This window comes from Cervus elaphus, chromosome 11 (genome assembly GCF_910594005.1).
Source record: "Cervus elaphus chromosome 11, mCerEla1.1, whole genome shotgun sequence".
Lineage (NCBI taxonomy): Eukaryota > Metazoa > Chordata > Mammalia > Artiodactyla > Cervidae > Cervus > Cervus elaphus.
In genome coordinates, this window is record NC_057825.1 from 4,263,487 (window position 1) to 4,286,600 (window position 23,114).

The 23,114-nt window shown below is 51.0% G+C and overlaps 1 protein-coding gene across 14 annotated transcripts in view; it reads left to right on the top strand.

The window, feature by feature from the left end:
- AK8 (adenylate kinase 8) overlaps window positions 1-13,318 on the top strand; it is a 132,946-nt gene extending 119,628 nt beyond the window's left edge. For 12 of the 14 annotated variants that reach the window (XM_043916504.1, XM_043916507.1, XM_043916505.1 and 9 more), the window contains 2 exons: window positions 11,748-11,828; window positions 12,967-13,318. In XM_043916504.1, coding sequence (XP_043772439.1) covers window positions 11,748-11,828; window positions 12,967-13,204 — 319 coding nt within the window. In that variant the 3' untranslated portion in view covers window positions 13,205-13,318. Of the gene's footprint in view, window positions 1-3,711; window positions 3,835-11,747; window positions 11,829-12,966 lie in introns of those variants that run through there. The other 2 variants (XR_006343300.1, XR_006343299.1) reach the window with 2 other exon arrangements.
- Window positions 13,319-23,114: the final 9,796 nt, after the last annotated feature.

The window sequence follows — 23,114 nt, forward strand, 5'->3', positions numbered from 1 at the left end:
TGTTTCTAGAAAATGATTTTATTGGAGTATAGTTGATTTATAATACTGTGTTAAAGTCTACCATATTCCACGGATTTAAACGATGAGAAGCATGCTCACAGACACACCCAGAGTAATATTTGACCAAATATCTGGATACCCTGTGGCCCATTCAAGCGGACATGCAAAGGTAACCAGCACAGCCACTTTCTGGCTGGGACACTTTGGCAGGTTAACCCTCTCTGTCTCTCAGGTTTTTTACACCTGCTGTGAAGGACGTGATGATAATCCCCTCATAAGGGCATGATGAGGAGCTTTGACCTAAGGTAGGTCAAGTCTTAGAAGACCGCCTGCCATGTAGGCCCCATGGGTGTTCAGTCTTATCATCACAGTAACTGATTTGTATGAATTTTTGTGTTTAATCCTTAACTCTGTGAGGTTTTTTTTTTTTTTTTTTAACCCTTGTGTATGGAGACTAGGATGGTAGGATGACTGGCCCCACAGTGAGCTGGCAGCTGGCATGGAATTCGAACCCAAGTCTTTCTGACCTCAGATCTCATGTCCACGCCTGGCGGCCTGGGGAAGGACAGGCTTGCACGCAGGAGGTTGCATTCACTTCAGTGGACTGAATACTCTGAGGCCCTTGGTGACTTTCAGGGCACCCGTCTCAGGTGGGGTGCCCCCCGGAAGCCGAGGCTAAGACAGCCGTGGGGTGGGAAAGCTCAGTGAGCAGGTAACAGCTGAGCCAGGCGAAGGGACTGCAGCTGCAGGAGGCAGGCTGACCCAGGCTCCTCGATTCCATCGGGGCCCCTGGGGGGCAGGGCTGCATTGGGCAGGCCCTGGTACCCCTCTGTCCTCACTCACTGGCCCTGGGCCACCCCCAGAGGACTGTGACCTTGCTCAAAAGCTTGGGTTAGAAATGTCCATCAATTGGTGAATGAATAAACAAAATCTGGTCCATCCACACCATGGAACACCATGTGGCGATAAAAGGGGATGAAATTCTGATACATGTTACGATAGGGATGAATCTTGAAAACACAGGCTAAATGAAAGATGCCTGGCATATAGAGGCACATGGATAGTCTATGTTATTCTTATGTGTTAAGCACTTGACATGCCTTATGTTTAACCTTTAAAATAACCTTGTAAGTTCCTCTTTTTTTTTCATTTTCCTAATTAGAGACTTGAAGGGCTACATATCATATAATTGCGTTTGTATTATGTGTCCAGATGAAGCACATACACAGAGACAGAAAACAGGCAAGCAACAGGCCAGGGACTGGGAGCCGGAGGGTGGGGAGGGCCTGTTCACAGGTACAGCGTTTCCTTTGGGCATGATGAAAGCCCCCAAACTTATACTGTGTCAATGGTTGCACACTTTGTAAATATAATACACTAAAAATAATTACATTGTATACTTTTGAGGGAGTGAATTATATCTTAGTTCATGTGTGCATGCTAAGTCACTTTAGTCGTGTCCAACTCTTTGCGACCCTATGGACAGTAACCCACCAGGCTCTTCTGTCCATGGGGATTCTCTAGGCAAGAATACTGGAGTGGGTAGCCATGCCCTCCTCCAGGAGATCTTCCCAACCCAGGATCAAACCCACGTCTCTTTATGTCTCCTGCATTGGCCGGCAGGTTCTTTACCACTAGTGCCACCTGGGAAGCCCCTAATTATATATCTCAGTAATCGTGTTTTATAAAAAAGAAGAACATAGGGTTCAAGTCTTGGAAGGTATTTACAGCTGGAGGCTGTCAGCTGATCTCACTCCTTAGAGCTGAGACACAGATTCTTTCTTGAAGAGGAGTCTGATGGAACATCCAGGCATCGGCCACAACTCGGGGCCCTGAATGTCCACCAGCCCCGATGTTCTTCTGGGACTGAACTGGGGTCCACACAGGCGTACTTAGTGGTTGATCAGCTGTCGATCAGCTGGTCAGTGGCTGATCAGTATTCCCACCGTCAGAGGGGACCCCGAGGCACTCTGAGCACAGGTAGAAGGGGCAGTGTGGCTCCTGGCCAGCGCCCAAGGATGACGGGTCTCCAGGAACACGCAGGAGCCCCTCACACAGGAGGAGCCCAGCTAGGCGGCGAGCCAGGCCCCTCAGACACAGACGCGGAGCTGAAGGACGGCCAAGAGAGAGGCAGTGAAGAGTGTGGGTGCCCAGTGGCCCCTGAGAGCCGCTGTGGCTCCACCCAGCTGAGTGCCCCGTACCGATGGCTGACTTGCTGAGCGTGAGTGGGCACGAGCCATGTGGGGGAGAGGGCGGTGTTGGAGGGAGTTAGGACGCTGGGCCTGCGTGGATCCGAGCAAAGTCAGAATTTTCAGAGTCCTCCGGTGTCCACACACATGCAGGCTGAGAGCCACTGGTATAGATGGCGCCCCGACTGGGCACAGGCTGGCTAGTCTTGGAGTAAGGCTCTGGCTTGCTTTCCACATGTCTACTGTCATTTTTGGCCTGAAACTCATTCGCCTTTCTCTTTGGGAAAAGTTTGCAGAACTTTCTGGCTTCCAACAACGAGCGGTTCATGACCGTCCAGGAATTATCTGGGTGGCCGCAGGCAGAGGAATTATTCTCTTTCTTCCCAGTGGTGATGGAGGCAGACATTTTTAGAGGACTCTCAAATGGAGACCAATTATGCAGGAATCTGGTCCTGGGGTCACTCTCCTTGCACCAGACTGCTGCATTTTTGTATGGCGTGTGCAATACTGCCAGGCGTGCTCGCTAATTTCCCAGTTAATGACAGTCGTGGAGACTGTCCTCCCTGCCCCTGGAGAGATTTTAGACACGGGCAGAGTAGATTTGCTGCTATCAATTATGCACAGTTTTAAACAAGAAATGGCCAGCGGGAGCCTCGTTTTTTTTTTTAAGGAGCAGGGAGGGGACACTACAGCTGCTACCAAAGGGTCGGAGGCGTGGTGCACAGGAGTTAAAACGAGGTTGAGATGTCTGGCCTTTTGTTTTCAAATTGTTCTCTTGTCAGAGTGAAAATTATGCATGGTGAGAAATTTAAAGTCTGGCCAGGGCCTTCTCCGGTCTCCAGGGCGGCCGCGTGTCCAGACTCCGTCCGGCGTCACATTCTCCTGTGCACCGTATTTTAGGGCGGCTGTCATGGCAGTCTGCAGCCTGCACCCACAGCCGGGAGGACCAGGGGCCGATCCCATCGAGCTGATGGTGCCCATCCCCGTGAGATGGAATCCGGCCTCCCACGGCATCACAACCAGCTCCCTCCCGTGCTAATCCGCTCATTCACTGCACATTTATTCAGTCCTCAGCTCCTCCCGGCATGAAGGGCATAGCACAGGCCTGACAACCCCATGCCTTGTCTTCAGACAGCTCACCCCCAGGGTACTCAGAGGTGGGGATCCTTCTGCAGCTGGCCCAGTTGTTATTCTTCTAAATCCAGTGTTTAAACACTGTTTTTATTTATGTATTTGGCTGCATCAGACCTTCGTTGCGGCACGTGGTATCTCTCACTGTGGCGCGCGGTATCTTTGTGGCACGTGGGCTTGGAGGCCCCACAGCATGTGGGATCTTAGTCCCCTGACCCGGGATGGAACCCACATCCCCTGCTTCACAGGGCAGATTCTTAACCACTGGACCACCAGGGAAGTCCCCTTGTCTTGTCTTTTGGTTTTTGATAGTCTGTGCATAATTGGCTTGCCCTCTCTAACCGCTCTCTGCCACATCGTCTTTCTTCATGCCGTCCTCGGCTACGTTCAGCTTTCACTCCCACGAGCGTCCTCCGACAGCTGGCACATCCCACGCTGCCATCCCCAAACGCAGTCACCGCTAGACACGACGCTGCCTGCCGCCGCCCCTGGACCAGGGGGAGGCCTCGTCCTGGTGAGTCTGTAATGATGATTACTCCTGCTTTGTGTTACCCGATGGCCCCACAGGTCACCGTCACAGGAGAACTGTTTGCAGTGGCTTTGACGTTGCCTCCCCTCTCTGATGTGTCAGGGCACAAATATTAAAGATGAGCAGACCATTCTCGTGTCTAGTGTCCCTCCGCCTTTTTTCTGGGCAGCTCTCCTTTCTCTCTGTTCCCTATTTCAGTGGCAGTCATTGCAAAGTTCCCTTTGAGATAAGACCCCTTGATTATTCCAAAGCTGGCAAGTCGCCGTTGCCTGCGCTCCAGCCAACGGAAGTGCTCTGAGTGCGGAGCTGAGTCCTGGTTTAAAGTGCAGACAGTGCTGCTGCCTTCCAGACGGCTCCCTGCACCCGCTGAGCTTTGAAGAAACTGGAGAAGGAGGAGGCGTTCGAGCCTGTTTCAAGAAATGGTTTTCCTGGACAGATTTCCCCAATTTGAATATCAAATTTGGAAACAGAGGGTACTAAGGGATCTATTTGTGCCTCCTCCTGTATGTTGCTAGTTGTATATATAATTCACATTTTTATGTATTCTCGATGCAAATCCAATCCCTTATCAGGTATAGGTTTCACAAATATTTTCTCCTGGTCTATGATATCTCTTTCATTTTCATAATGTTTTTTGAAGAGCAGAAGCTTTCAATTGTTAGGCTTCTAATAAAATCTAATTTATTGATTAAAAAATCTATGGGTCATGATTTTGGTGTCATATGTAGGAAATGTTTAACCCAAGGTCACAGATTTTCTTCTAGAAATTTAATAGTTTTAGGTTTATATTTCTATCCATGATTTATTTTGAAATAATTTTTGTAGATGACGTGAGGTGGGCCAAGATTATTATCATTATTTGCATATGAATGTCTAATTATTCCAGCACCGTTGGGTGAAAAAACCATCTTTCTCCTTTGAATTGTGTTGGTACCTTTGTTGAAAAGGTCATATTTATATGAGTCAATTTCCAGACTCTTTCTTCTGTCTTTTTAATGCATGTGTCTAGCCTTTCACTAACATTCATTCTGTCTATACTACTGTAGCTTTACATAGCCTTGAAATCAATTTGTTCTTCTTTTTCAACATTTTTTAAGTGATTCTAATTCTTTTCCAGAAATATGTTCCATGTAAAATTGACTTGTGTGGAATCTTCAAAACACCTTCTTGGAATTTTGGTTGGAATTGCATTGAATCTGTAGATCTGTTAGGATCGACATTTTAACCACACTGCGTCTCTGAGTCCATGAGCATGGTATAGCTCCCAATACGTATTTCAGTCTTTGATGTCTTTCATCGGTGTTTTGTGATCTTCACCATACAGATCTTGTACATATTTTGTTAGCTTTACATCTAAGTATTTCACTTTTATATTATTGTAAATGGTACTTTAAAATTTTTAATTTCCAACTGTTTATTTCTAGTATCTTGAAAAATTGGTTTACTTTTTGTTTATTGATTTTGTATCCTGTGTATTCACTAAACCCACTTATTAATTGTAGTAGCCTTTTTGAAGATTCTTTAGGGCTCTAATTAGATGATCCTGTCATCTGCAAATAACAGTTTTATTTCTTTCTTTTCAATTTGTATGCTTGCTATTTCCTTTTTTTTTTTTTTTTTGGTCTTATTACACTCTCCAGGACTTCCAGTAAGATGTTGAATAGAAGTCATGAAAATGGACATTCTGCCTTGTTCCCAGTCTTAAGGGAAAAGCACTCAGTCTTTCACTGTAACATAAGATGTTAGCTGTAATTTTTTGGTAAATACCCTTTATTAGATTGAAGAGGAAATTACCTTCTATTTATAGTTTGCTTAGAATATTTACCAGGAAGTGACATAAAATTCTGTAAATTGCTTTCCTACATCTATTGAGATAATTATATAGTTTTCTTCTTCAGTCTCATAATATGGTTATGTGTTAGTTGCTCGGTCTGTTCCAACTCTTTGCAACTTCATGGATTGTAGCCCACCAGTCTCCTCTCTCCATGGAATTCTCCAGGCAAGAATACCAGAGTGGGTTGCCATTTTATACTCCTGGTGATCTTTGCAACGTAGGTATGAAAACCAGGGCTCCCACATTGCTGGCAGATTCTTTACTATCTGAGACACCAGGGACGCTTATACTGATTGATTTTTTAATATTGGACCAGATTTTCATTACTAGGCTAAACCTCATTTCGTCGTAATGTAGTATTCTTTTTTTATGTATTGCTGGATTCAATTTGCTAATATTCTATTGAGTATTTTTGCCTCTGTATTCATGAGGGATGTTGGTCTATAGTTTTCCTATAGTGTCTTTGGCTTTTAGTATCAGGGAAATGCTGCCTGATAAAACAAGTTCTGTCCTCTTATTTTCTGTTTTCTGAGTTTTTATAGTATTGGCATTTTAGTTAGCGTAGAGTTAGTACTATCATATGGTTCATTTTTTAAAAATTTATTTATCTGGCTGCATTGGACCTTGTTTGTGGCATGAAGGATCTTTCTCTAGTTGGGCCACGTGGGCTCCAGGGTACACGGGGTCAGGAGTTGTGGCGCACAGCATGTGGAGTCTTAGTTCCCTGATCAGGGATTGAACCCACGTCCCTGCACTGGAAGGCAGATTCCCCACCATTGGACCGCCAGAGAAGTCCTGGTTCATATTTTTCCATCCATTCATTTGTTTGTATACATATGTATGTTCAGAACCTCAGTAAACAGTAAGTTTTTTTCAAGGGCAGAAATCCCCCCTCCCACCTTCATCATAATGTCTATACACTGCACCAGAGTGCTTATTTTTTGTTGTTGTTTATTTTAAAAAATATTTATTTATTTGTATTTATTTGGCTGCACCAGGTCTTAGTTCCGGCATGTAGGATCTTCGATCTTCAGTCTTCCTTTGTGGCATGTGGGGTCTAGTTCCCTGAGCAGGGATTGAACCTGGGCCCCCTGCATTGGGAACACAGAGTCTTAGCCACTGGTCCACCAGAGAAGTCCTGTAGTGCTTATTTTTCATTGTGGTAAAATACACATAACATGAAATTTGCTGTTTCAACCGTTCAGCGTACCTTTGAATGGTATTAAGTACATTCTTGTGCAACTCATCACCACCATCCATCTCCAGGACTTTTCCACCTTCCCAAACTGAAACTGTCTCCACCAAACAACAACTTGGGATTTCTCCTTCTTCCCAGCCCCTGGCTCCCACCATTCTGCCTTCTGTCTTTATGAACGTGACTAGTCTGAAAACTTCATTTAAGTGGCATCATACAATATTTATCCTTTTTTGTCTGACTTATGTCACTTAGTGTAATGTCTTCAAGGCTCATCCATATTGTAGCAGGGGTCAGGATTCCATTTCTTTCCAAGGCTGTCTAACAGTCCATTGTGGGTTTATGTCCCATTTTGTTTATGCACTCATCTACTAATGGACATTTGGGTTATTTTTGCTTTTTGGCTATTGTGAATAATGCTGCAATGGACTTAGGTGTGCAAATATCTGCTCAGTCACTGCTTTCCCTTGTTTTGGGTGTATGTCAGAATTGGAAAGGCTGATCACACATTGCACCATTTTACATTCCTACTGGCAAGGCACAAGGCTTCCACTTCCTCCGCATCCTCATCAACCAACCCTTGTTATTTGCTGGTTTTTTGATAAGAGCGCTCCTGATGGGTGTGAAGTGGAATATCATTGTAGTCATGACAAGAGTGGGTCAAGAGAGCCCAGTGGTCATCAGGCGTCTGACGTCAGTGTCCTGGGTGACAGCATGTGAGTCCTCCCCTCTTTGGGGCCATTTCCCCATCTTGCACACTGAGCAGACTGGATCAAATCTATGGTTCTAAGAACTGGCTACATACTGCAGTCACTTGGGGAGCTTTTAAAAATCTCCATTCCCAGACCTTTCCTGGAGCCAGTTATAGCAGAATCTCGAGGGCTGGGGCCCAGGTCTCAGTATTCTCAGAATTCCCCTGATGGTTCCAAGGTTTGGCCAAAGTGAGACCTGAGGATACAGCCAAGCTTCCTACACCTGCCCAAGCATAAGAATCACCTGAGCTGCTGACTTACAAATATAGGTCTCCCAGTCCCTCCCCTGGAGGTTTTGGCTTGGTAACTCTGGGAGGGGTACCCTGTATTTATTTATTTTTTAAAATAATTTGTATTAAATCATTGGGAAAGACCCTGATACTGGGAAAGATGGAGGGCAGGAGGAGAAGGGGGCGACATAGGATGAGATGGTTGAATGGCAACCATCCAACTCAATGGACATGAATTTGAGCCAACTCTGGGAGAAGGTGAAGGACAGGGAAGCCTGGCGTGCTGCAGTTCATGGGGTCGCAAAGAGTCAGACAAGACTGAGCGACTAAACAACAACAACAGTAGCTGGTTTATAATCTGTGTCAGTTTCAGGGTCAGAATCTGTATTTTAAACAAGCCCTCCCGATGATCCTCAGCATCAGACAAATCTGGGAAACACAGGCCCAGAGCGGCGCTTCTGCAGCAGTGTACGTACAGATCACTGTGGATCTTGTTAACACCAGTCTCTGGTTCAGTGGGTGGGCCGTGGGGCTTGAGTCCCAGCTGCTGCTGCTGCTGCTGGTCCAGAGATCCCACTTGGAGCATCGAGGGATTGGAGGCCTTCCATCTCCCTCCTGAGGCAGCCCTGAAATTCTGCAAACCCCAAGGCAGGTGGCGCTCCTGCCCCTGGTGAACCCGGGCATGTGGACCAGGAGTGTCTCTGCCTGACGCCCCCTGCTCCCACTCTTCTCGGCTTTCACATTCTGTCTTTCCTGGCTGTTATTGTAAATGAGCAGCATGGCACCCCAAGCCAGCAGGTGGGGGCCCGCACAGGGCCACGCACCTCCACAGAGCGGTGTGGGCTCCCCGCTCCTCTCCCCGCCACCTGGCTCTGACATCCCGGTGCCTGAGCCTAGCTAATCAGAAGCTTCCAGCCTCTGGAAGCCCAGCTCCTCCGCAGCAAGGTTTTTCCCAACGATGTGTTGCAAGTACCAATTTGGTGTCTGTGTGCTTCTGATCTCGCCAGCCTTTCACAAGCCTTTCTCTTGAATGACGACAAATGGTCTTCATATGCTGGGTTAAAAATCTTTCAGTTGGGGCTTGTTTGTTTATGAAGCAGCATCCATTATCACAGATTTCCAAACTAGCTTCCTTTCTACTGGCGTCGGCATCCAGAGCTCCACCGTCAGCCCCCAGCCGCAGTGACAGCCACGTTTTGGTGTTGCTGTTGGGCCTCACAAATTCTGGGGGTGCAGGGGGGCAGCATGTTTGGAGCGTAAGGGATGAAAGCACATCGAAAACACCTGTGCGCCCTGTGTTCCGACGCTCCCGATCTTACATGTTTTATTTGGTGGCTGTTATCCTGGGAATGTAGCTCTTTGCCGAGAACACGCGCAGGGAAGAAGTAGATTTCCATGGCTGCCGCCACCGCCCCCCGCCCAGGGGATGGGCTCGCTTGGTGTGGGGGTGGCTGCAGCTTTCACCAGATACCAGGGAGGGGCTCCCTGGCAACTGGGCAGATGTGAGCCTCAGCAAACAGCATGGGCAAAACAAGGCAAAGAGGAGAAAGGCAGTGGGAGATGCCGGTCTTGAACGGAGAGTATTTGCCTCACATTTGGCTTACTTTTTTGTGTGTGTGTGGGGGGGTGGTCTTCCCTGGTAGGTTAGACAGTAAAGTGTCTGCCTACAGTGCGGGAGATCCGGGTTCAATCCCTGAGTCGGGAAGATCTGGAGAAGGAAATGGCAACCCATTCCAGTATTCTTGCCTGGAGAATCCCATGGAAGGAGAAGCCTGGTGGACTACAGTCCATGGGGTTGAAAAAAGAGTCGGACATGACTGAGCGGCTAAACCACAACAGGAGGATGTACCACTCATTCACTCATTCTTTCCTTCACACATGTTTCCTGAGAGCTTCCCAGTCTCAGGACACTGGTCAGGGGCTGACCATTGATCTGGCCCTAGAAGTGACACCTGGGCCCAAGAGGCTGGTCTGGGGCCCCTGGGGACCGGGGCCCCATTGGACCCACCAGAGTTTGGCCTCTTGGCAGCCCCATCAACACATCGGGGAGGGGGAGGGCCTTCTTTTGTTCACTAGCTTGGGGGAGGCAGAGGATCCATCCTGAAGACTCCCACCCAAGAGTGAAGGCGGGAGAGCTGGAAGTACACAGCGGGCACTCCATAAATGCATGTATGAATTACAGCAATGAAAAAACAGTAAAGTGAGTGACGGAATATTCCAGAACTTATTAAAAAAAAAAAACTGAGATGGTTTGACCCCAGAAGGCAGGGCCTGGATTAGACCTGTGGTCAGGAGTCAGAACACTGGTCTTTTGGCCTCCTCCCAACCCCCCGCCCCCGGCATGGGCTCCCTCCTATCCCGTTTGTCTCACGACTGACCCCGGGGCCAGGTAGCTCTTCGTGGTGGGGCCTGTCCTACGCACAGTGAGATGCTGAGCTGTAACGCTGGCCTCCACCCGCTCGGTGCCAGCTGCACCCCCTCTCCAGCTGTGACAACCAAAAACGTCCCCTTATGTTGTCAAACATCTCAGGGCAAACTCAGCCCTGACCGAGAACATCCATCCTCAGGTTTCCTATAAAGAAAGGCTTCCAGACAATAAACACCGTATGATATTGCTTATATGTGGACTCTAAAAATGTGGAACAGATGAACTTATTTACAAAACAGAAACAGAATCACAGATGTAGGAAACAATCTTCTGGTTACCAGGGGCGATGAGGGGAGGGATACCTTGGGAGCTTGGAGTTGACATATGTGAAGTGTTAGTCGATCAGCGATGTCCAACTCTTTGCCACCCCATAGACTGTAGCCCGCCAGGCTCCTCTGTCCATGGAATTCTCCAGGAAAGAATACCAGAGTGGGTAGCCATTTCCTTCTCCAGGGTATCTTCTCGACTCAGGGATCAAATCTGTGTCTCTTGCATCTCCTGCATTGGCAAGTGGGTTCTTTACCACTGAGCCACCAGGGAAGCCCATCTTTAACACTAGTGGACTCATTGAAAGCCCATGGACTGTAGTCCATGGAATTCTCCAGGCCAGAATACTGGAGTGGGTAGCCTTTCCCTTCTCCAGGGGGATCTTCCCAACCCAGGGATCAAACCCAGGTCTCCTGCATTGCAGGTGGATTCTTTACCAGCTGGGCCACAAGGGAAGCCCAAGGATACTGGAGTGGGTAGTCTATCCCTTCTCCAGTAGATCTTCCTGACCCAGGAATCAAACTGGGGTCTCCTGCATTGCAGGCAGATTCTTTACCAATTGAGCTATCAGGGAAGCCCAGCAAGTATTAGCTCAGATGGTAAAGAATCCACTTGCAATGCAGGAGACCCGGGTTTGATCCCTGTGTTGGAAAGATCCCCTGGAGAAGGAATGGCAACCTCCTCCAGCATTCTTGCCTGGAGAATCCCATGGACAGGAGCCTGGAGGGCTACACTCCATGGGGTCACAAAGAGTGGGACACGACTGAGCAACTAACACACTTTTGCAGATGAGGAAACTGAGTCTCAGAGAGGTTGTGTTAGTGACCCGAGGTCACACAGCAGATTCATGTGGAGGTGAGATTCTAACCCGAATCTGTGTAACTCCGTGGAACTCATTGGTCTCCCCCAAGGATGGGGCATTCGCTCCCCACAGCTCACCCCCATGGATGACCCCCCACTGCCCCAGGAGCGATGGCGGCTGGGATCTGTCCCTGAATCAGGAGGTGGAGAGCTTCCGCAGCAGGGAGGCCCCGCCTGCATGTTCCCCTGGCGACCGGCCAGAGCCTGGTGCCCCAAGCCCCGAGTCAAGGCCACTGAGGCTCTGCCCACTCTCGGGGGCTGAAGCCCACCCTGGCCTCGAGTCCAGCCTGCGGGTCCCTCCTGCCGACATGGTGCTTGTTCTCCCCTGCAGGGTGTTCTTCCTGAACGTGCCATTAGATTCTGTCATCGAGCGGCTGACCCTGAGAAGAACCGACCCGGTCACAGGAGAAAGGTCTGTGCCAGCCCCGCAGTGGGCAGCCCTCTGAGGGCTCCAGAGGCCACGCCCCACTGGGGACTGCCCCCCCTCCATCTAGCTGACGGGTGCCAGGGTGGGGCTGCTCCAGGGACACTGCTGGGGACAACTGACAGAAGATTCTAGGACGGGGGCTCACCCAGCCGCTCCTCCGCTCTGTCTGCCGACCCTCTCATCCTGGAAGAGTAGCAGGAAAATGCACTAACAGCTGCACACCAGCTGTTAGACGGCTCGCCTGCTCTGACCCGGGCTTGGCTCTGACCCCAGCGTGTGACGTGGCCCCGGGGCCTCGGCTGTCACCGCGGCGCATCCCGGACGTGGCTGCTGACTAGACGCTTCCCCTTGGGAACAGCGTCACCTCTGAGCCCTCCCTTGGCTATAGGGGCTAAATCCCGGGCTTTCCCTTGTATCCCACCGAGTCCAGTCACCATGTCGGTGGTGAAACACAGTTTATAGTCCCCACGATTGCGAAGAGGTTGAAGCCCCCATCTTCCCGGTAACCAGGGTCCTGTTTCTTGGTAACTAGACGGCGTTTCTCAGGACAGAGGAGGAGGGATGGGAAGGAAGGACCAGGATTTTCCTGTCACCGTGTGCTGGGGGACGTCCTCTCACTGACCCGTGTCAAGTGAAATGGACTTCTTGCTGCCCCGTCCCCGGGGTCTCGCCCCCAGTGACCAGGGCACTTCCTCACGTCTCCACTCATGCTTGCTATTGTCATGTCCCATCCCCCATTTGACCATGAGCTCCATGAAAACAGAGCCGACGTCTCGCCTGCCATTGGGTTGTCAGTAGTGGGTGTGTGCCAGGCATACGTGGCAGGTACCTAATATTGTTTGGAAGGAAGAAAAGAAAGGAAGGAATGAACGAAAGGAATTTGGCCCTTAGTATTTTACTATATTCTGTCCTATTACTGATCTGCGGCCTTCTCTCCTGGGAAGGGGCCATGCTTTGGGTTTCTCTGCAGCTCCCGGCCCAGCCGAGGGTGTGCAAACAGCTGGTGCAGAGTAAATGTCTGCAGCTGGTGGTGATGGGGTCCAGCCTCTCTCCTGGGAAGGCGCCCCTTCCTGCCTGTCTTCTGAGCTGGACCAAGGCTCACCGTCTTCCCCTCCTGTCGCAGATACCACCTCATGTACAAGCCACCTCCAACCATGGAAGTCCAGGCCCGTCTCCTGCAGAACCCAAAGGAGTCAGAAGAGCAGATCAAGCTCAAGATGGATCTGTTCTACAGGAATTCTGCTGAGCTGGAGCAGTTCTACGGGGAGGCCATCACCCTCAACGGGGACCAGGACCCGTACACAGTCTTCGAATACATCGAAAGTGGGATCATTAACCCCCTACCCAAGAAAGTGCCCTGACGGGTTCTGAGCTGGGAGCATCCCTCAGGGGGACGGAGTTAGTCCCGCACCCCAGACCCTCTGGAAGGTCAGCCAAGCCAATAAAGTGCTGGGTACAGTCCCATGTGTGCTGGAGGTGGCCGGAAGCTGGCCTTGTTTGGGGTCTGGGAGCACAGCCCGGGGAGGCAGTGAGGCTGGCCATGGAAGGCCGGGTCAGACCTGGGAGGCGGTGTGGCTCCAGTGTGCATGCGCTGGGCACCCTGGGGTTGTCGCTGGATCCTCGTTTCTCGCAGCCGAGACGGGTGAAAATAGCCCCTGCCTCACGGGGCTCTTCGGGATGAAATGAAATGACACAGGTAGAGCTCTCTGCATAGAGCCTGGCACGCACTACATGCTCCGTGAATGTGGTTTTACCGAAGCCACTGTCTCCAGAGCAGCCTGCCCAGTAGAACTCTCTGGGATGACCAACGTGAGGCCAACACGGGGGTCGTGAGCTCCAGGGGACTGTCAAGCACAGGGAACGTGGCCATCGCCCCTGAGGGGCTGTTCTTCACAATTGTCCTTAAGCTTCACTAATTTAAGTATAAACGGCCGCATGTGGCAAGTGGCTGCCGGGTGAGTGCCATTCTAGACACACGTGGCTGCTTCCTAAGACTTGCTGGAGGCCCTCGGAAGGCCTGCCTTCAGCTCCCACTGAAGTAGCCCCTCTGGGTCCCATGGGCCCACAGCACACAGGAGGGACCCTGCAGGGACAGGACCGCGACATTTCAGGGAGACAGAGCTCGTGATCGTTTTTCACGAGCTTCCCCCGCCCCCGATTATTATTATTTTACCTCGTTAGAAAGGTACTTGGATGATTCCCACTGAAGCTGCAGAGGGTGAGTGACTTGCCCGAGGTCTCGGGTCCATGGCTACACCTGAACCCAGCACTCTGGTGCTCTCTGCCTGCGGGCCTCAGCGAGCCTGGCCAGCCAGGGTCCAAGACAAGGACTCGAGTTTCTGGGCTCTGGGTGGTCAGGGACTCCGGGTCTAATGGCTGAAGCCCCTTCCAGCCTAGGGCAGCCCAGAGTCCCCCCAGCAAAGATCTGACTCACAACGACCATTGTGACCGTTGCCAGCCAGCAGCTGGGGTCCATGGAGGCAGGCCTCCGGGCCTGCCCTCCGGCCTCTGTCTGGGTGATGGCAGGGGGAACCCCTATGGCCTTGGCCAGACCTCCCAGGACTAGGCCCCTTCTCTAGAGGCGGCACCCTGGCCATGGTGCTTCCCCCGTGCCTAATGGCCCCGCCCCCGACTCTCTCTCTCTCCATCCTGCCCATGTACTGGGTGCCTCCTCCTGACACTCCGTCAGGGCCTCCCCTGCCCTGGCCCCTCCCCTTCCCCACCCCCATGGAGAACAGGGCATCTCCCCCCGAGGCCCACTGACCCTGGGCTTCTGCCCGTGAAGACTCCTCAGGCCCCGGAGGCCCCAGGAGAGGTCTCGGGTCCAGACTACAGGGACAGGCTGCTGCGATGAAAACTCTGCCCACGTGTACCCAGCACCCCCGATTGCGGGAGACAGAAGATCGGGTAGGTGGCCAGCACCAGCCTAGCCAGGGGTCACTCCCCTTACTCTGCCCGCCCTGCTGTGTGTCGTCCTGGGCATCAGAGAGTGCAGTCTCAGTTCACTCTCCAATGGAACCCCATCCAGATGCAGATCCTTAGCTCAGGGCATCACGGACACTCACTTGTTTCGCTCACGCAGCCGTATTTGCTCTATGCACAGCCTCCTCTTTCTCCGCCTGCCCCACTCCCCGTAGAGCAGCCCTCCCTGCTCTGTGAGGCCGGTGATGTCCCCGCCGAGAGCCTGGGCTGTGGACCCCAGCAGCCTGGTTCCCCATGTTGCTGTGTGGCCTGAGTTACTTCACCTCTCTGGATCCCTGTAAAATAAGGGTTGCTGCCTCCTAGGCAATACTCGGCACATACTGTGGGATGGAGTGATGCATCCATACACCAAGGCTAAAAATAGGGAGTGGCACATTGTACATGCGCCATCAATGCGGTTCTTCTCATTGGCGTTCTCACAGCTCTCCTTGAGGTCGCGGCTGTTGTTCTTTTTTTATCCCTAGATGAGGAAACTGGGGTTCAGAGGAGTCCAGTAACTTGTGGACAGCTGCACGTGGTGAGTGGCAGCTGGGGTCAGGACCTGGGTCACTCACTGCTCCCAGAACTCCAGGAGATGACCAGCAGGCCGCTGCTTTGCCCTCAGTCGCCATCGGGGTTGCTGAAGCCATCCGGGCTTGCGGGGCCACTGCCTTTCCCACCCCAGGAGCTCCAGGTGGACGAATGTCGTCAGGCGCTCCCAAAGGCCCCGGCCACCCGGATGCCCCGTGGCAGGGCCTCAGTTGGGTTCCGGCGCCGCCGCAGAGCCGGAAGGTGCAGGCTTCATTGAGCGGCGCCCGGGCGCGCGGTCCTGGGCTGCTGGGGTTGGCCCAACATGCTCCTGCTCGTGTAGCTCGCTCCCTCCGAAGTGAGGAGCAAATGACATTCGCCCTCCGCGCCCCTCCTCCCAGCCCCTGGCTGGAGAACACTACCGTCCGGTCCCAGCCGCAGTGATGCAGATCTGCGGGCTTTCCGGCCCAGGAGAGGCCCAGTCCTGTGGCTGGAGGGCAAATGTCGTGTTCATTTCCAGATGAAGGGCTGTGTTTGAAGTCAACCTCTGAGGTCTGATTAAGGTTAACTTGCAGGAGAACAGTCGTGCCTTTGTCGTCATTAAAGCAGCCCCCTCCTTCACCTCCGGCCTCTTTTATCCTGGTGCCACTGCAAGCTCTCCCCTCCCTCTTACACCACCCCCGGCCCCTCCCTTCCCTGCGGCCCCCACCCCGGCACTGGGCAATGCAGATGCTCTAGAGGCTCCTTCGGGGTGTCTGCCCGTCCCCACCCCGCAGCTGTGTCTCCTGTGGGACCCGGACCTGGCTGCCGCCGCTGAGCCCAGGCGTCTGTATACCTGTGTTTCCTCTGAGCCGGCCAATCAGCTTCTCTCTCCCAGGAAAATGGGAAGAGAAGCCAGGGCAGGGGTCCCTCTCTCCTTGCGCTTGGGGAAAGGAGAGGATGCAGGGGTCTGTCTGGCCCTTGCGTAGCCCAGCAGGGCAATGCAAGTTCATCTGGAGGAACCAAGAGAGAAGCGGACGCGTGCCTGCTGCCCCATTCATTCCACAGGTACTTGTTGAGTGCCTACGTGTGCCTGGCACTGGGCATAGAGCAGAGGGGAGAAAAGACAAAAATCTCTGTCCTAATGAGTCTTGTGTGCGCGCGTGCTAAGTCGATTCTTCAGTCCTGTCTCTGTGCAACCCCATGGACTGTAACCCGCCAGGCTCCTCTGTCCATGCGATTTCCCAGGCAAGAGTACTGGAGTGGGTTGCCAGGCCCTCCTCCCGGGGATCTTCCTGGCCGGGGGATGGAACCTGTGTCTTTTACTACTCCTGCACTGGCAGGCGGATTTTCTACCGCTAGTGGCAACTGGGAAGTCCCCCTGAGGCTTTGTGTGTGCGCGTGCTTGCTAAGTCGATCCTGTTGTGTCCGACACTTTGCGACCCTATGGGCTGTAGCCCACCAGGTTCTTCTGTCCATGGGATTCTGCAGACGAGAATACTGGAGTGGGTTGAGGCTTGCGTTTTACAAAAAAAAATGACAGAAATGAGACAGAAAAAGACACCACCTAAATTTCTGATAGTTCCTAAGATCCGTCTCTGCCCCTCAGTCCCCCGAAACAGCCCTGCACCCTCCCAGCCAGCTTTTCCGTAGGGGATCAGATAAGGTTCCTGGGCCCAGGGCATGACTAGTTAGAGTGTGTGCCCAGGGCCTGGCAGCAGGCGGCAGGGAATTTAAACGTAGTCAGGACTCACAGGAGACCCCCTGGGGAGGTGACCGTGGCTTGGGGGCTGACTTCTGAGGCACAGGAGAGTTTGAAGGTATAGGAAAAAGTGGCTATGAGTTGATCATGGCAATGCTGCCATTAAAAAATTGAAACATGATTATTTTTATTATTAGAATGTTATTTATAAAAAAAGCCAACAGCACATCAGAAGCTCATCCTTTAGGAAGGGAAACTCCCATCCTCTCCACAATAAAACCCTTAGGTGTCATTTGCTGGAGATAACCGGATTTCAAAGTTTGAAGTGGATGGATGGATGGATGGATGGATGGATGGATGGATGGATGGACAGATGAGTGAATGGACAGGTGGACAGGTAAGTGGTATGAATACACCAATGGGACTGATTGTATATACTGCCCTGTAACCTGCTTTTTAAAAACCTGTGGTAAGAACACTTAACAGATCTACTCTCTTAAATTTTTCAGCGTACAGTATAGTGTTGACTCTAGGCTTATCGTTGTGAGTGCCTCTCTAGAATTTTTATTCCTCGCGGGTAGCTACAGCTGTGTACCTGGGGAACAGCAGCGCCCCACTCCCCTCCCCCAGCCCCTGGCAGTCCCCAGCCTGCCCCCTGCTTCTGTGAGCTTCTGTGACTATTTCAGACCCTGCATGTAAGTGAAATCACGCAGTGCTTGTCCTCTGTGGCGGGTTGATTTCACCGAGCACAATCCCCTCGGAGATCACCCGCGTCGTCACAGAAGCCAGGCACCTTTCTTCAGCAAAACGCTTTCCTGATTTTTTTTCCCCCACCAGTCATTCAGGGCCATCAAATAAGTTACCGAGCCACCAATGAGGTCATTCCTTCCCCAGGGAGAGAGGGCTGAGCTTGGTTCTCATAGACTGGTTTTTAGTGATGCCCACGTGGTGAAGTCCAGTGTTTCCTGTCAAGCTCTTGTTGCCTTTGCAAATCTTTCCCACCTGGACAGGATGACACTGCCGTGTAATTTACATGTAAACAGCCAACAGAGCACTAACTGAGTCATACTCAGAAACAGCAGGACCCTCCACTGATCTCCAGGTGGGGAGGAAGAACAAGCAGGGACCTGCTCTCAGGCCCGGTGCATCGAACCTGCTGCCTCGGATCCCTGGGGAGGTTGAACCACAGGTGTGCCCGCGTTGGGGTCTCCTTCGCAGTAATACCTTTATATGCTCTCTGCAAAGCCACCAGACTTTGGAGGTAGTGGTGTGTGATGGAGGAAGATGCAGCAATATAAACTTTCTAGCTGCATCAACTTTATTGAGATATAATTCCCATATCATAGTTGTTCATTTAAAATAAGAATTCATTCATTCAAAGTATATTACTGGTTTTTAGTATTTTCACACTGTCATGCAACCATTTTTACTAATTTTAGAACATTTTATTTGCTTCCTTTGTGGCTCAGCTGGTAAAGAATCTGCCTGCAATGCGGGAGACCATTTTATTACCCCCTACAAAGAACCCTGTACCCATTAGCAGTCACTCCCCAGCCCCCCACGTCTAACCATTAGCAGCCACTAATCTACTGTCTGTCTCTCTAGATTTGCCTACTCTGGTCATTGCATATAATTGGAAGCACAGGATATGTGGGCTCCTGTGTCTGTCTTCTGTCACTTAGCATAAAGTTTTCAATCTATCCATGTTGTAGTTGATTAGCACTTCATTCCTTTTCATTGAGGAATAATATGCCACTGTGGGATTCCCAGGTGGTGCAGTGGTAAACAGTCCGTCTGCCAATGCAAGAGAAAGGGGTTCAGTCCTTGGGTTGGGAAGATCCCCTGGAGGAGGAAACGGCAACCCACTCCAGCATGCTTGCCCAGGCAATCCCATGGGCAGAGAGGAGCCTGGCGGGTTACAGTCCATGGGGTCGCAAAGAGTTGAACATGACTTAGCAGTTCCTGGGTCAGGCAGATCCTCTGGAGAAGGGATAGGCTACCCACTCCAGTATTCTTGGGCTTCCCTTGTGGCTCAGCTGGTAAAAAATCCGCCTGCAATGTGGGAGACCTGGGTTCAAACCCTGGGTTGGGAAGATCCCCTGGAGAAGGGAAAGGCTACCCACTCCAGTATTCTGGCCTGGAGAAGTCCATGGACTAAAGAGTCAGACACGAATGAGTGACTTTCACCTTCACTTTTAGTGACTAAACAACAGCAGCAGCAATTATTCCACCCTAGGGATGTTCCATGTTTTGTTTATCCACTCATCCGCTGACGGGCATTTTGAGTTGTGTGTACTTTTCCTGAGTTGTGTTCTGGAAAACACTGCTATGGGCATTTGTGAAGAAGCCCTTGTGTGGGCATGTGTTTTAATGTCTTTGGGTGTACACTCAGGCGTGGGATTGCTGGATCCCATGGCTACTCTGTGTTTACCCTTTTGAAGAACTGCTGGACTGTTTCTGGTCCACTTTACACCCCGGTCATCAGTGTCCGAAGGCTTCCATTTCTGTTTCTGCCAAAGCTTGTTACTGTCTGCCTTTATAGTCATCCCAGTGAGTGTGAAGTGCAGCTCACTGTGGTTTTGATTTGCACTTCCCTGATGGCGTTAAGTATCATGTGCTTATTGGCCGTTTGTGTGTCTTCATTCAAGAAGTGTCTATACAGGCCTTTTGCTCATTTAAAAATGGAGTTTCTGATCTTTTTATTATTGAGATATGAGTGCTTATATAAATCTAAAGACACATCTCTTATCAGGTATGCTATATGCAAATGATCTCCCATTCTGTGGGCTGTGTTTTCACTTTCTTAATGGTATAGTTTGTAGCATGAAAGTTTTAAATTTTGATGAAGTCCAATTTATTTTTTTTTCTGTCACTTCTGGTTTTGGTGTCACATCTAAGAAGACTTTGCCTGATAATCCGGAACATATGTACTCCTTTATTTCCTCCTCTAGGAGTTCCACTGTTCCAGCTCTCACATTTAGGCGTATAGTCCACAGTGAGTTCACTTTTCTGTATGGCGTGAGGATGGAGTCCAGCTTCATTCTTCTACGTGTAAATATTTTAGCCACTTTCAAGAATGTAATTTTGTAATTTTCCAGCAGCCTTCTGGGAGAGGCACTTTCTTTAGTATGTGAGAATCATCTGGAGCATCCCCGTCCCTGGAGATTCTGATTCAGCAAATTCAGGGTGGCGCCTGGGGGGCTGCTTTTCGAGCAAACATCCTATTGTTGATCAGTGTCTGTGGACCTGAGCCCTGAGGCTCACGGAATGGCTTTTGTGGAGGATCCTTATGGTTAGAGGGGCTTCCCAGGTGGCTCAGTGGTAAAGAACCCACGTGCCAATGCAGGAGATGCAGGAGACGTGAGTTCAGTCCCTGGGTTGGGAAGGTCCCCTGGTGGAGGGAACGGCACCCCACGCCAGTATTCCCATGGACAGAGGAGCCTGGCAGGCTACAGTCTATGGGGTCACAAAGAGTCGGACATGAATGAGTGACTGAGCACACACAAACTTGTAGTTAGAACATGAAAATTCAAAAGTAACTGGAGACGTCCGTCCTTGGCAACATGTCAGATTGCATATCCTGTCGACTCTTCTTAAAACAAACCCCTACAGATTCTGAGTGAAGCGAAAAAAACCCTAAACTTATGACTGAGCTGGCAAGAAAAAGTGAAAAACACACAGAGACCAAAAATGATAAGAAAATCCAAATTGAGAGAGACAGGGGAGAGCTGAGCCCAGAGCAGCCTGGGCAGTGTCAGCTGACCCCGGGGACCCTGGGCTTCAGCTGAAATGATCTCTGCAGGGAGACCAGAGGGAAAGCACAGAGTTCCCACGGGCAGAGAGAGAGCGGGGAAGAAAGGTCAGCAGTGCATCTAACTAGACGGGAGCGCTGTCCAGGACACTCAAAGAACGCTTCCATGTTGCCCAAATACAAGCAGCCAAAGGAGGAAAGAGGAGGCAGCCAGGAGCAGGCATTTCACAGAAGGAAACGTGAGCAACCCGTTAACTACAGCAGATGGAAACTGCTTGGTGGTGGTGGTGCTTCCGTGGCTCAGTTGCGTCTGACTCTTTGCCACCCCGTGGACTGTAGTCCCCCAGGCTCCTCTGTCCGTGGGATTTTCCAGGCAAGAAGACTGGAGGGAAAATGCTGAGCCTTATTAGTAATCGGAGAAATGCAGATGAGGGTCCCAGTGAGAGCTGCCTGCACACTCACCGCCAGTTTTTAACGAGACTGTCATCACAAAGTGTTGGAGCCGAGATGGAGACACTGGAACTCCCCTGCAGTACTGGGGGGCAGGAGCATTGGTTTAACTATTCAGAAGACCGTGAAGCAGATATCTACCCACGCTACACGTGGGTGCCTGCCCCTCGACCTGGCATTCCTCTTCTAGTGAAAATGTGTGCGTCTGCATACAAACTTGTTAATAGCAGTTGTGTTCGTATTAGCCCTAAACTGGAAACAATACTGTCTATCAGTTATGGGATATTACACAGGTAGATGGTCTGTGACAACAGAAGAAGCCCCTGATGAAGGCCCCAGTGCGAGTGAATCTCACAACCAGGCCTGGAAGCCTCGATGTTATGATTTGGTGTGGATGAAGTTCACGAACAGATAAAAGCGAATCACTGCTAATAGAAATCAGAAATAACTAAGACCTCTGAGCAGATCATTGCCCGAGGAGCGGGGTACCAGCACATGTGGTGTGGCACATGAGAAGTGCGAACAAGGCATAACTGGACATTTTACAGAAGGAAACATGAACAGCCAACTGAATATGTTAAAAAAGCTCTGCCTTCTTAGTAACAGGGGCTGTGTACACTGTACTGGGATAGTGCCACACGCTCCCAGACTGGCAATAATTTAATTAACAACCTGGCAGCTCCTAGTGTTGAAAGAATGCGGAGCAACGGGAACTCATGCAGACTGCCGGTGGGGATGGACAAGTTACCGGCTTTGGAAATGATCAGGGTCACCTGGAAATGATCGGTGTGTGTGGGTGCGTGTGGAGGGGCACCATGAGAGGCTGCAGATGAGTTCACAAGTGCATTAGCATCACCTGAGGTACTCATGCAACTTGGAGCTTCTCAGAGCCCGCCTCCAGCTGCTCAAAAGACACTTGCTTCCTTGGGTGCAGCCAGGCGTGGGCACCACTTTGAAAACATTTCCCAGTTATCTGGCTCGTATCTTGCTACTGGCCTGACGAGGAAGCTGAAATGCAAAGAAGGGCAGAGTTGAGGGGATCAGAGAATCAAGGACTCAGACCTGGGGCTGGATTGAGCCCTCCCGATGCCCGGCCTCCCCTGAAATCCCAAGAGACTCTTGGAGGTGCCTGTCTTGAATGATTACCCCACTCTTCCAACACTGGCATGTGTCCCCAGTGAGCAGGGGCCTGGGTGGCAGACGTGATGGTCTCTTGTCAGAGTCACAGCTGGAGGACCACCCCTGCTGACACCGTCATAGCCTCCCTCTCACCCCTGACTTCCTTGGCTTGTTTGAAGGAGAAGACAGGGAAAGGAGGAGACGGTAACAGAACTTGAATGTGGAGACACAGTCAAGGATGGCATTAGCCATGGTTGTGGGCCAGCTGTGATCCTAGCAAGGATGGGGTCCTTCCTGTTAACTGCAGAGAGATGCCCTTGGAGTCCTGGGCTTCTCCCTTCTGCTTAAAAGCTCTTTAGTTCATGTTTGAGGAGCATGGTTTGTAGGGTAAATCAGTGTCCCAGTTTCCATGGGTCTGAAGGCGTTGTGGGATTTTCAATGTTAAAACCGGGCCAGTCTTGGACAAACTGGCATGAGCTGGTCACCCTACCAGGCTGATCAAATCTGGGACCCACGGGCCAGCTGCTCTCATGGTTGGAGACACGCAGCAAAGCCTCGGGCAGAGCCTCTGCCCCGGGACCCTACAGTGACGATCCACTGTAGCCGTGGTCACAGCTGCCGAGGAGGAGGAGGACAGGTAAGGAGGAAAGGAGGGACAGAGTCCAGCAGACCCAGGAAACCCCTTCCTTCTGCAGTGTCCCTCCAGCGCCTTCTATCGACAAGCTTAACATCGTGCTCATTGCAAAGGAGAAACGCTGAAGGAGGGAGCCCATTAGAGCAT